At 45.3% G+C, this 12,716-nt stretch overlaps 1 protein-coding gene across 1 annotated transcript in view; it reads left to right on the top strand.

The window, feature by feature from the left end:
- The window catches only part of COL5A3 (collagen type V alpha 3 chain), a 35,886-nt gene that overhangs the window by 10,244 nt on the left and 12,926 nt on the right, over positions 1–12,716 (top strand). The window contains exons 11-38 of the mRNA XM_051971472.1: positions 836–898; positions 1,303–1,377; positions 2,743–2,826; positions 3,276–3,332; positions 3,623–3,676; positions 3,892–3,945; positions 4,271–4,324; positions 4,411–4,464; positions 4,551–4,604; positions 4,911–4,955; positions 5,258–5,311; positions 5,415–5,459; positions 5,617–5,670; positions 5,763–5,807; positions 6,607–6,660; positions 6,870–6,914; positions 7,081–7,134; positions 7,837–7,881; positions 7,991–8,044; positions 8,142–8,249; positions 8,423–8,476; positions 10,227–10,280; positions 10,464–10,508; positions 10,971–11,024; positions 11,234–11,278; positions 11,445–11,498; positions 11,608–11,661; positions 12,442–12,495. Coding sequence (XP_051827432.1) covers positions 836–898; positions 1,303–1,377; positions 2,743–2,826; positions 3,276–3,332; positions 3,623–3,676; positions 3,892–3,945; positions 4,271–4,324; positions 4,411–4,464; positions 4,551–4,604; positions 4,911–4,955; positions 5,258–5,311; positions 5,415–5,459; positions 5,617–5,670; positions 5,763–5,807; positions 6,607–6,660; positions 6,870–6,914; positions 7,081–7,134; positions 7,837–7,881; positions 7,991–8,044; positions 8,142–8,249; positions 8,423–8,476; positions 10,227–10,280; positions 10,464–10,508; positions 10,971–11,024; positions 11,234–11,278; positions 11,445–11,498; positions 11,608–11,661; positions 12,442–12,495 — 1,566 coding nt within the window. The remainder of the gene's footprint in view (positions 1–835; positions 899–1,302; positions 1,378–2,742; positions 2,827–3,275; positions 3,333–3,622; positions 3,677–3,891; positions 3,946–4,270; positions 4,325–4,410; positions 4,465–4,550; positions 4,605–4,910; positions 4,956–5,257; positions 5,312–5,414; positions 5,460–5,616; positions 5,671–5,762; positions 5,808–6,606; positions 6,661–6,869; positions 6,915–7,080; positions 7,135–7,836; positions 7,882–7,990; positions 8,045–8,141; positions 8,250–8,422; positions 8,477–10,226; positions 10,281–10,463; positions 10,509–10,970; positions 11,025–11,233; positions 11,279–11,444; positions 11,499–11,607; positions 11,662–12,441; positions 12,496–12,716) is intronic.

Genomic DNA, 12,716 nt, shown 5'->3' with positions numbered 1-12,716 from the left:
GCTGGTGAAGAGTTACTGAAGGGGGACAGTTATGGGACTCAAATAGAGGAGAGGAAGTAGGGAAGGGTCTAAAAGGGTCAGATGAAAAAAGGTTTTGTCTGACTTTAATATGTGCGATGGGTTTCTTATTTCTTTCCTTTTCAATGGTAGGGGAAGATATGTCAGGAGGGAGAGAGTTTCAAAAATAGAAATATTTTTAAAAATTAATCAATTTATTTATTATTAAAGCTTTTTATTCTCAAAACACATGCATAGATAATTTTCAACATTCACTCTTGCAAAAGTTTGTGTTCCAAAATTTTTTCTCTTCCTTCCTCCCACCCCCTTCCCTAGATGGCAAGTAATCCAATATAGGTTAAACATGCAATTCTTCTATACATATTTCCACAAATATCATTCTGCCCAAGAAAAACCAAATCAAAAAGGAAAAAATGAGAAAGAAAACAAAAAACAAGCAACTAAAAATTTAAAAAGTGAAAATATTATGTTGTGATCCACATTCAGCCCCCACAGTCCTCTCTCTGGGTACAGATGGCTCTCTCTGTCACAAGACCATAGGAATTGGCCTGAATTACCTCATTGTGGAAAAGAGTCACGTCCATCAGAATTGATCATCATATAATCTTGCGGTTGCTGTGTACAATGTTCTCCTGGCTCTACTCACTTCACTTAGCATAGGTAGAAATATATATATTTAAAAAGGCATCTGTGATGGAAGTCAGTGAGGGATGATCAGTGAGGGATATCTGTAAGGAAGTCATTATGGAAATCACTGGGATCAGTCCCAACCCCAGACATCTCTTCCATTTTGACTCCTGCTTTTCTCTTCCCACAGGGAATAGTTGGCCCTTCAGGTCCTCCTGGTCCACCTGGCTTCCCTGGGGACCCAGGGGAAAGGGTAAGGAGTCCAAGAATGGAGGGAATGATAAGGTTTGGGGGGATTGGGGGAGATTGGGGGAGGTGGAAATTTGGAATCCCTCATGCCAAAGGGGAATGAATCTGGGAAGAAGCCCTGACTCAGGGAATTAGAAGGCTTCAATCTGAAGTATCTTTCTGCTACTTAGTACCTGTGTGGTCTTGGACAAGTCATTTGTTTATTAAACCCCATATTTCTCATCTTTAAAATGAAGAGGCTGACCTAGGTGATCTCTAAGCTCTCTTCAATGTTAGTCCTAGTTTCTGTTTGATCCTTTTCTCTTTTTGTAGTCTCCAACCCATTCTATCTGGAGCTCTCTGTATGTCCCTGACTCTGTGTGAATCTTTTTGAACAGACATGGCTTTTCATCTCCTCTCCTTTGCCAGGGTCCTGCTGGTCGTCCTGGTCTCCCTGGAGTGGATGGTATCCGAGGCCTCCCAGGGACTGTGATAATGATGCCTGTGAGTTTGGAAGGGGAATGGGACAAGAAGGGGCTCTAATAGTAGAGGGGGTGTCTTTTGAAAATACACAGGAGCTCCCTAATATATGTGGGTGTGGGAAGGAATCTAAGCTTTAGAGGAGAATTCTTCCTTTCCTGTGCAATTCTTCCTTTTTCCCTACTGGTTGTGGGGCTCTGATCAATTTTAGGTGAGGGGATGTTCCTTTGTGGTTCTACCTAGCTTTCTCCTTTCTGTGTCTGGGAGACCTTATTTATGTAGAGATGGCCCTCCATAGCCTTTCTCCTCAAATGTATGTACAGAAGAAGACAATCCTGATCTTTGGTAGATTGTCTCTCTACTTGCCAGTTTCACCCTATTTCTCTTTTTAAAATCATAGCTTTTTATTTTCAAAATATACTCAAAGATAGTTTTTAACATTCAACCTTGCAAAACCTTATGTTCCAAATTTTTCTCACGCCCTTCCCTGGACAGTAAGTAATCCAATTCTTCTAAACATATTTCTACATTTATTATGCTGCACAAGAAAAATCAGATCAAAAAGGAAAAAAATTGAGACAGAAAAAAGTAAGCAAACAACAAAAAAAGGTGAAAATATCATGTGATCCACATTCAGTCCCTATAATCCTCTCTCTGGATGCAGATGGCTCTCTCTATCACAAGTCTTTGGAATTGGCCTGAATAACCTCACTATTGAAAAGAGCCAAGTCCATCACAGCTGATCATCACATAATCTTGTACAATGTTCTCTGGTTTCTACTTGCTTCACTTAGCAGCACTTCATGCAAGTCTCTCCAGGCCTTCCTGAAACCATCCTACTGATTGTTTCTGATAGAACAATAATATTCCATTATATTCATATAGCATAACTTATTTAGCCATTCCCCAGTTAATGGGCATCCACTCAGTTTTCATTCCTTGCCAAAAGTCCAAAAAAGGCTACTATAAACATTTTTGTCCACGTGGGTATTTTTCCCTTTTTTATGATCTCTTTGGGATACAGACCCAGGAATGAACAATTTTATAACCCTTTGGGCACACTTCCAAATTGCTCTCCAGAATGGTTGGATCAATTCACAACTCCACCAACAATGTATTAATGTCCCAGTTTTCCCACATCCCCTCCAATATTTCTCTTTATCTTTTCCCGTCATCTTAGCCAATCTGAGAGATGTGGTTCACTCTATTCTCAAACACTGATATGGTCATGAAGAGATCTATGAATAGGTTGTCCCTCCTTGGGCTTCCTTATTTCCTCTCCCCTTCTCCCTTTCATATATGTGTTTATAAGTGGGCTTTAACCTATGGATTTGGAGGACAGTTGTCTCTTTTTGGTCCCTTTCTTACTCACCATTTCTATCTCCCCAGTTCCACTTTGGGGGTGAGTTCCTCAAGGGTCCCCCAAGCTCCTTCCAACAGGCACAGGCACAGGCAGTGCTACAGCAAACCCAGGTGAGAGCCTACATGGGTAATGAGACTTATGGGAGGAATAAGGACTCAAGGGCTTCCATAAGAGATAAGGAAGCTTTTGTAGAGCTCCTGGAGAGAACATAGAAAGTAAACTAGGTTAAATGAATGGCCTTAAAATTGAATTAACTAATTTAGTTTAATTGAGTGGGATGGGGAAGTTATAGGTAAATAATTAGGCATTCATAGGAGTTATAGGTAGGATGTGACTGGAGAAAGTAGCGGGGTGACATGGTGATGGAAAGGCTGTTGGGTCTATCATGGTCTAATGGAAGCATGTCTCTTTTGCATCTCCTTATAGCCTTGGGTGGGGAGGCTCAGGAGGGACTTTGGATGGTATTTCTCTCTACTCTCTGGGGAAGAGTGACCTGATGTCTGTAAGGATCATGAAAAAGATCTTGGGGATGTATTAATAGTTCCCTCCAATTTTCCAGCTCTCCATGCAAGGCCCTCCTGGCCCTATCGGGCTTACAGGTCGAGCTGGACCCTTGGTGAGTTGGAGGCAGTACCTGTAATTTGGGATGGGGAGAGGTATTGAGGGTGTGGTGGAGGGTTACAGAGGAGGGAAGGAAATGAATGAGGAGGATCAGTTCCTGTGTCACTCTTAGGTGTTTCAGTTCTTTCTGTTCAATGACTTTTTTTTATTTTATTATTATTATTATTATTATAGCTTTTTATTTACAAGTTATATGCATGGGTAATTTTACAGCATTGACAATTGCCAAAACTTTTGTTCCCATTTTTTGGTTCAATGACTCTTTTAACTCTTGTACCTGTCCAGGGTCTCCCTGGGTATCCAGGTCTGAAAGGAGAACCAGGGATAGCAGGGCCACAGGTGAGTTTTTGTGGGGTATTGGTATCCGATCAATGATGACCAGGATGAGAGGGATCTTTTCCATGGGTCAGGATACAGGATTGAGATAGTTTGAAGGAAGGACTGAAGGAAGTGACTTTTTATGAACCTCCTTCTTCATTCTCCCAGGGATTAGGGTCAAAGCTGAGACATCATAGGATTTTCTTACCTCTGTTCTCATTCTGTTATTCCTACAGGGTCCTAGAGGTCTACAGGGTTTACCTGGGCCCTCTGGAAAAGAAGGAAAACAGGTAAATGACTTAGAACTTCCATTGACCTTCTAATGACATTGCCATTTATTTTTGTGGAAATGTAATATGACAAAAAGGAAGATCAGGGACCTGCAGTTCTGCACTCCAAGAATCTCCTGCTTCATCTTTATCTGCTCATAGCAGTGAGATGGAAGCCGAGCAGTTCTGGTTGAGAAGCTGGTCTCTCAGGGCAGAGAGTCCTCTGCAGCCATTCCTCCCTCTTGCTCCACAAATTCCCCAGTGTGACAGGAAGGTAGCTAAGGGTATGAGGAGGAGAGCCATGTCTTCTCACCTTTCTGTCCCCTCTCTCTATCCTGGACTATAGGGTCGTTCTGGAGCAGATGGACCAAGGGGCCTCCCAGGGGATACTGGACCTAAGGTGGGTGATGGGAATTTGGCAGCCACAGAAACATGGCAGTGTGGAGTGTCCCAGAGTTCAAAGCTCAACTCATATCTCTCTGACAGGGTGACCGAGGTTTCGATGGCCTACCAGGGCTGCCAGGAGAGAAAGGCCAAAGGGTGAGTGTCTCCAAACTGTCCTTTCCCCTGGAAAATTATTTTCCTTTTGATGTGCCTCCTGTGCTCACTCTCTCTTCCTTCTCCAGGGAGATGTTGGCCATGTTGGGCAGCCAGGGCCCCCTGGCGAGGATGGTAAGAAGGTAAGATCGGGGAGAGAGACATCCAGGTGAGATGGCTTGATTGAGGGCAGGCTGGAAGGGATGGTTTATTGTTAGTCAGACAAGACTCATGCCTTGGAGTTATAACCTGCATGCAAGGAGTGGGATTCTATGTATGTAGAAGGGAAAGTTTTCCTCCAGGTACCACTTCCCTTCTTCTTAGGTTTATTTATTATTTATTTATGCATTCATTCATCTATTCATCCTTCCATCCATTTTACCTGCTAATCTATTTACTTATTTATTCATTCATTCATCTATTTATTGATTTTAAAAAATTACTTCTAGGGCTCAGAAGGGCCTCCAGGACCCAGGGGCCAAGCTGGGGAGCCAGTAAGTATCTGACCCCTGAAACACATTGCCCCATACCCACTGTATTGGGAAAGAAGAGGGACTGGACAATTGCTAAGGCCTTTTCAGGCTCCAAATCCATGACTCTATGATCTTAGCTTTCTAGAGCAATGTCAGGATTCTCAGTCCCCACCTCAATCTCCCTCTGCTGCCTTCTGCCATTGACTGCCATGTGTGTGTGTGTGTATGTGTGTGTGTGTGTGTGTGTGTTGCACTTGAATCTAAGTGGAGATGATCATAACTGAGCTAACAGGAATGGTGAGAGCACCTTCTGTCTCTTCCAGGGACCCCGGGGGCTTATTGGCTCAAGAGGCTCCCCAGGCTCCCCAGGACAACCAGTAAGAAATCTCCCTGTCTTTTTTTTTAACTCTCTCTGAAATTCTGTATCTCCTTCTTTGTGTGACTATATCGTGTCTCACTTTTCCACCCCTTTCTCCTCAGGGTGTGGTGGGGATAGATGGACCCCCGGGTGCCAAAGGAAATGTGGTAAGAATTTATTTCTCCCTCAGAGCCTACCCAGATCTACTCACTGACCCTCATCCTCTCTGACCTCCCTCATCCTCTCTGACCTCCAACCTCACTGACCCTACTCAGTTTTAATGATTCCATCATCTTTAATCTTCTCCTGCCCCTTTCTCCCCAGGGCATCCCTGGAGAGCCAGGTCCTCCAGGTCAGCAAGGAAATCCAGGGTCCCAGGTATGTGGCAGGGTTCCAAGCTTATGAATCTTCCTCTGGCTCTTTTCCTCTTCCTGCTCCCCCTTCTCACACTTTCTACCTGTCTCTTTCAGGGTCTCCCTGGGCCACAGGGACCAATTGGGGCACCAGGGGACAAGGTGAGTAAACGATCCTCTCTTCTTCCTGTGCTCAGGATCGGGGCAGTAGACCCTGGTTAAATGCTTTCTTCCCATCCTCAGACCTCCCTTGCATCTTCCTTTTGGCAGGACAGACCTGTTTGAGAGTAGCACCTGGCTCTACACCACTGGTGTATGGTATACAAAGAGTATACCATCAGATGCCAGATGTTGTTATTGCAGATAAAAGAATATTTATAAATAATTTTCTTTCTCATAAATCTCATTCCTCTGGCACACAAGCTATAGGAAGCATTTGTGAATTAAACAAAACTTGTCAGTTACCTACATACTCCCATCAGCTACCTTGAAATCACAAAGCACTCAACTTAAATAGCTCTTCATATGGAAGGGAAAATGTCTGGGTACAAGTGCAGATCCCAGAGTCGCTAAATGAGATATTCAGTGTGTCTCAATTCTTCATGGCCACAAATATTGTGCCATGAGCAAAAAAAGTGTGAAAAATCAGGAAAGGGTTAAAAATCTGGCCTTAGATACTTACTAGCAGTGTGACCTTAGGCAAGGTTTTTCACTCTATTTCCCTCAGTTTCTTCATCTGTAAAATGGGTATAATAATAACACCTACCTCCCAGATCAAGCACATAGCTCAATGGCTGACACACAGTGGACACCACTCGTACTTCGCTGTAACACCTCTGAACCTCAGTAAATGTGGATTGCCCTTCATGTACTACTCTTCCAAGAGCAATGTTACTGGGCTGGGGAATTCCCCAGAATTTCAAACTCTGTGATTTCTTCTCTTCTCATCCTCTTCCTCTAGGGACCCTCAGGAAAGCCAGGAATTCCAGGTCTTCCAGGAGCTGAAGGCCCACCGGTGAGCACTGTAGTCATGGGGAAGGGGAGTGTATGTAGGAATGAGAGTGCTCCAGTGATGGGGAGGGGGTGGTACTAAGGGATTAATAGAAACACCTCTGGTGTTTGGGAATAAGGGCTAAAATTTGGGATTGGGAAGGAATTTGGGGAACTTCTAGGCTTTGGATAGCTGGCTGACTCCTGACCTTCCCAGGTGTGTGCCCCCCACAGGGTCACCCCGGCCATGAGGGCCCCACAGGCAAGAAAGGGGCCCAGGTGAGTATGCTGAGAAGAGGGGTTAACCTCCAGGACTGGGGAGTCATGGACTGAGGAGTTGGGGGTGGTAGGCCGGAAGACCATTGAGCAGAGAAACTTGGAGGTCTGGGGGTTTGGGGAGGTACGGAAGGGTTAATTTGAATGCTGACCTTGGTCCAATCCCCAGGGTCCAGAAGGGCCCATAGGCCCCACAGGGTACCCCGGGCAGCGAGGAGTAAAGGTATGTAATACGCACGATCTGCAGGCACAGTGGGCAGGACCCTTATGTGGGAAATCCATAGGGACTGTGTTCTCGGGACAGCCCAACGACAGAACGATTCAGTGTGGACCCTTGGTGTTCGGGGAGAAGGTCAAGGCCTGGCTGGTCAGGGTGTGGACTGCAAGCTGGGGCACAAAGTCATATTGTAGCCCAGCACAGAGTCACATTGTAGCCAGAGTACAGAGTCACATATTGTGTGACCCAAGAATGTTCCAGGGGCTTCCTAAGGGAGACAAAGGGCTGGCATGGAATGTTAGGCTCCCAGGAGGGAGGGAGGAACTGAGTCTCTCTCCAAAAGGGCAGAAGGGGCCTAGAGGCAGACTGTCTGGGTACCACCAGTCAACTGCCCCCTGCCCCACATACCCATGTGGCTCTAGGGCCCAGATAGAGACTTAGCCATCCAGAGCCAAAAAGGCTCTCAGTCCCAAGTCGCCTCGGGCTTGCCTTCAGTATTGGTTTAACCTGCATTTTACTGCCTATGAATGGACACAGGGATTAAATAGGAAGGGCTATCTATTAATACTTGTTAGGGATTGACAATCTGGCTAAGATCCCAGTGGGTAGTGAAGCTTTCTCCAAAGCAAAGGTAGAGTGGGTTGCGAGACCCCCGACCCATATATTTGCCCTAAGGAGGGTATCTGAGCACAGGCTTTATCTCTACAGGGCACATCTGGAAACCGAGGCCTAAAGGGGGAGAAAGGCGAGAAGGTAAGAGGGAACATAGGATACCAACGTTTTTTCCTCAGTCAACTGAGGCCCTTTCTGTGCCTGTCCCCCAAATCCCCATTTTTAACTTTTGTGCTCTCCCCCAATCCAGGGAGAAGATGGCTTCCCAGGCTTTAAGGGTGACGCAGGTCTAAAAGGAGATCGAGTAAGATTAAGGGGTGAGGGGTAAATAGAGAAGGGTGGTGGGAGTGAGGAAAAGGAAGCAAGAGGAGCTGAGTTAACAAGGGGATTCTCTGTTCCAGGGTGACCCTGGACCTCTGGGCCCAAGAGGAGAGGATGGGCCCGAGGGGTTGAAGGGTCAGGCAGGATTGCTGGGTGAGGAGGGACCCCCAGGTCCAGCTGGGGAGAAGGTATGAAAAGACAGCGCCCTCTCAGATTCCTCCTCAGCATTGCTTCGTCCTTTTGTATGTCTGTGGTATTGATCCCCGACCCTCTCACCGCTGACCATATCTAGCTGCTGCTTGATCTGGCCTGGTCTCTAAGGGCCGATTTCTCTAACCTTTGCTATCTTTTCTCTCGGCAGGGCAAGCTTGGTATCCCAGGCCTCCCAGGTTATCCAGGCCGTCAGGGTCCTAAGGTAAGGGGATGGAGGAGGGCAGGAGGCCACAAATCCTATTATTATAAATAAATGAGTTTATTTAGTTTCTTTGGAGACTAAATACCAAGGGCTGGTGAGAGTCTAAGCTTCCTGGCCATATAAGGGTTAGATATTCTGTGCCCTCAAAGGTATTAGTGAGCCAGAGGACAGCCAAGATAAGCCAAGATGATAAAGGTTTGACCTGAGGGAAAAAAGACTTGGGAGAATCCAAGCATTCTCTTCAAGTATTTAGAGGAGTTAACTAGATTCAGCTTGACCGCAGAGCTACCCACCGGGAGCAGGAGGTGGAAGCTGCAGAGAGCTCAGCTTAATGTAAGGAAAAGCTTCTTGACAATTAGAACTATTCTGAAGTGTGATGGGCTGCCTGGGGTAGTTGATAGGAAATTGGGGACTAGGAATAGGTAGTGATCTGCCTATTACTGAAGGTAATCATATGGAAACTGGTTGGAGGTTATTTTTGAATGTCTTCTTTTTTGATTTTTTAAAAAGGCTTCTTGACAATTAGAACTATTCTGAAATGTGATGGGTTGCCTGGGGTAGTTGATGGAGAATTGGGGACTGGGAGTAGGTAGTGATCTGCCTATCACTGAAGGTAATCATATGGAAGCTGTTTGAGGGTATTTTAAAAGTCTTTTTTGATTAAAAAAATTATTAGTTTTTGACATTTACTTTTATAAGATTTTGATTTCTGTTTGTTTCTCCCTTCCTCCTCTCACCTCTCCCCAAGATGACATTTTAGAAAAATTTTCAATAGTATTTTATTTTGCAGATACATGTAGTTTTTCTCCCTCTCTCCTTTAGCCCCTCCCCAAAATAGCAAACAATCTGATAGAAGTTAAATATGTACAATTCTTTTAAACATATTTCATATTTGTCATGTTGTGCAAGAAAAATCAGACTAAAAGTGGAGGGAGGGGCTCAAGAAAAAAAGCAAACAAAAACGGAAAATATTAAGCTTCGATCCACATTCAGTCTTTATAGTTCTCCTTCTGAGTTCAGATGGCATTTTCCATCCTGAGTCTATTAGAATTGGATGGCAATCAATTTGATATAGATTATCCATGTGCCATCATACTAAATCTATTTTCACATTAGTCATGTGGTGAAAGAAGAATCAGAACAAAAGAGAAAAACCATGACAAAGAAAAAAATTAAAAAGTGAAAATAGTATACTTCAATCTGCATTCTGACTCCATAGTTCTTTCTCTAGATGTGGATAGTATTTTCCATCAGGAGTTAAAGTCCTCATTTACTTTTTTATTTTACATCCCTCTCATTTATATATTTATGTATTATGTGCACTTCTTCTGTCCCCATCCCATAGTGAGTCTTACCTTGTAATAGAGAAAAAAACAACCACCACTAAGAACAGATTAGGAAATACACCTGACAATACTGGCTGACAGTTTGGGGAACATATAGCCGGCGGTAATTCTCAGTGTGATATGAATTAGACGAGATAGTCTCTGAGGTTACTTCCAGCTGTGAGTCCCTGGGCCATTATAAGCACAAGGCATATGGCCTTTCAGAGGAGGGAGGAATGCCAATGAGCCACAGGGGAACATGGAGGAGGTGGTGAAACTAGGCCTTAGAGAGGGAAGAATGGGCAGAGAGGACAGGGAAGGACATTCCCTGGCAATAAAAAAGTAAATGTTGGCAGCATCTTCCTCCTACCCTCAGCTCCCTGCTGCCCCATCCCCCCATTTCTCCTCTGCTTCCCCCCATTCAGGGATCCATTGGGTTTCCAGGGCCGCTGGGTCTGCCTGGAGAGAAAGGGAAACGGGTAAGCAAACAGCAGGGAGAGAGATGATGATTGAGTGCATCGGGGTGGGAAAGTGTGTGCAGGTGAGAGGTGGGGACTGGGACCTCTTCCCCGCCACTCCCTTCACTCCATCTGTTGGAGCCGTGTTTCTCTTGTCCTGCTGTGCTGATGTGACCTTGATTTTGTTGTTTCTCTGTCTCTCAGGGGAAGGCTGGTCAGCCAGGACAGGAAGGAGAACGGGGACCACCAGTGAGTAGTCATTTCTTCTACTTCCCATCACTAACATAGGATGGCCCAGTCTGGCGCACCTGCAGAGAGTGTGGCGTGCTCTATGAGCAAAGCAGAATTGAATGAGCCCAAAGGAAACATGAAATGGGCAAAATTAGAGAAGCCACCCCGAATGTTCAAATAGATTATTTGTGTCCAACTTGTGGCATTCTGATGCTCGTGTTGGTCTGATCAGCCACAGTCAGACACACTGTAACTTGACTATAACATAGTAATGTCATTTTGGTGCTCTTTGAAAACAAAGGATAACAACCACCAATCCATCACCCAGACTCTTGCTTCTTCCTTTGAGTGGAACTCATGAGTGGGAAGAATGGGTGAGAAGTGGACAAGTAGAGAGAAGAATGGAAGGGAAAGGATTTAGACTGCTTATCTTGTTTTTCTCCCTCCTACTATCTCTATCTCATTGCTTTCTCTTCTTAGGGAGCTCGTGGAGAGAGGGGACAGAATGGTCCCACAGGAAAGCCGGGCCCCAAGGTATGGGAGAAGGCAGAAAGACCCTTCCTTTCCCCTTCCTTACAACCCCTGCCTGCTAGTGAAATCCTCCTAAACCTCCTGATGGGAGTGGGTGCATGTCTTGGGTCCAAGTCCTCATCCAGTACCCATCTGAATTGTGATCTTCCAGATCCTCCCAGCATCCCCACCTCAGTCACTTTCTGAGTTGAGCTTCTTTTTTTCTGTCCTAGGGAGATGTGGGCCATGATGGTTCTGCAGGGTTTCCTGGAGAAAAGGTCAGTGGTAGGGACACAGGGAAGAAGCTGGGGGCATGCTGGGCAGGTTCTGGAGTTGTAGACTTCTGGGAATGGAGGCTGGGAAAAGCTAAGTCCTGGGTGGAGATGCATTAGAGTGTCCAGGCAGAGAAAGGAGGGTCTCCTTAACTACTCTCTTGTATTCCAGGGATTGCCGGGTCTAAAGGGACCCCCTGGATTTCCTGGGCCAAAAGGACCCCCAGTAAGTTTCTCTGTTCTGGGAAGTGGAGGAGGTGTAAAGATTGGGGGAGGGACAGGGGCTTAATGTTGCATGTCTCCTCTCCCTTATTACCCTGAAAATCTTTCTCCAGGGCCCTGCAGGGAAGGAAGGAAGACCTGGTCACCCTGGGCAGCGGGGAGAGTTGGTAAGAGTTGTCCAGACCTGTCCATGTCCCTCTCTCTCCTTCCTCATGTTACCTCCAACTCTTCTTCCTCAGACTCCTTCAGGTCTTGTTTTTTCCCCACTTCCTAAACCCTCTTCCATCTCATTTATGTCTTGTCCACTCCCTTGTGTTTCCACCCAACTCTTTCTCAATGTCCTCCCAAACTTTTTCCCCAGAATTCTTCTCCATTCTTTTTCATGTCCTTTCTCCCTCCCCCATCTCCTTTCCTCCAAATTCTACCCATATTTTCCCAAGGCCACCCTTTTCTCATGCCTACTCTTCCACTAGCTCTCCCCCATGGCCTCCTCAAGTCGTTTTTTCCTGGTTCCTCTAGCTAAGTGTCATGGAAAAAGACACTAGGTTTGGAGGCAGGAAACTTGGGTTCCATCCTCACTTCTGCTGCTGATTAATTTTACAACCTGGCACAACTCATTTGTTTCTAAGTTCCAGTTTCCTCATTTGTAAAGGAAAAATAATAATACTTGTACTACCTCCTTCCCAGTCTCAGTTTTCCCACTTGTTAAATGGGAATTACAATAGCACCTATCTCCCAAGATCATTTTGAGGATCAAATGATAATATTTGTAAAGTACTTTGCAAGCCTTAAAGGACTATAGAAATGCTAGCTGTCATTATTGTTGCTGTTATTATTATTACTTCTTTCTGTGATTGGCTGGGAGGAAATTGGTTTATTGTCGTTATTGTTATTATTATTCACTCCATTAGAACTATATCTTATGTTTATTCTTCTTTCTTCCCCAGGGTTTCCAGGGACAGACAGGTCCCCCAGGACCAGCTGGTGTCATTGGCCCACAGGTCAGATTGATCCCAATAGATTTCATGAAAGCTTTGGGAGGCTCTGGATACATGAACTAGGGAAAGGGTCAGATGTGATTGGGGCAGATTTTGGGGGGTTCAAGATTGTTAATCCTCCCCTGACACTCAGCTCCTACTGATATGTCAGAACGCCAATTCTGGGTGGCTAGAATCTGAGGGTCACCTTTCTCCCATTTCCCACTCTCCAGGCTCTCAAATAG

The sequence above is a fragment of the Antechinus flavipes genome, chromosome 1, assembly GCF_016432865.1.
Source record: "Antechinus flavipes isolate AdamAnt ecotype Samford, QLD, Australia chromosome 1, AdamAnt_v2, whole genome shotgun sequence".
NCBI lineage: Eukaryota > Metazoa > Chordata > Mammalia > Dasyuromorphia > Dasyuridae > Antechinus > Antechinus flavipes.
The sequence above is the reverse complement of the archived record's forward strand: the minus strand, read 5'-3'. Positions and strand labels throughout refer to the sequence as shown.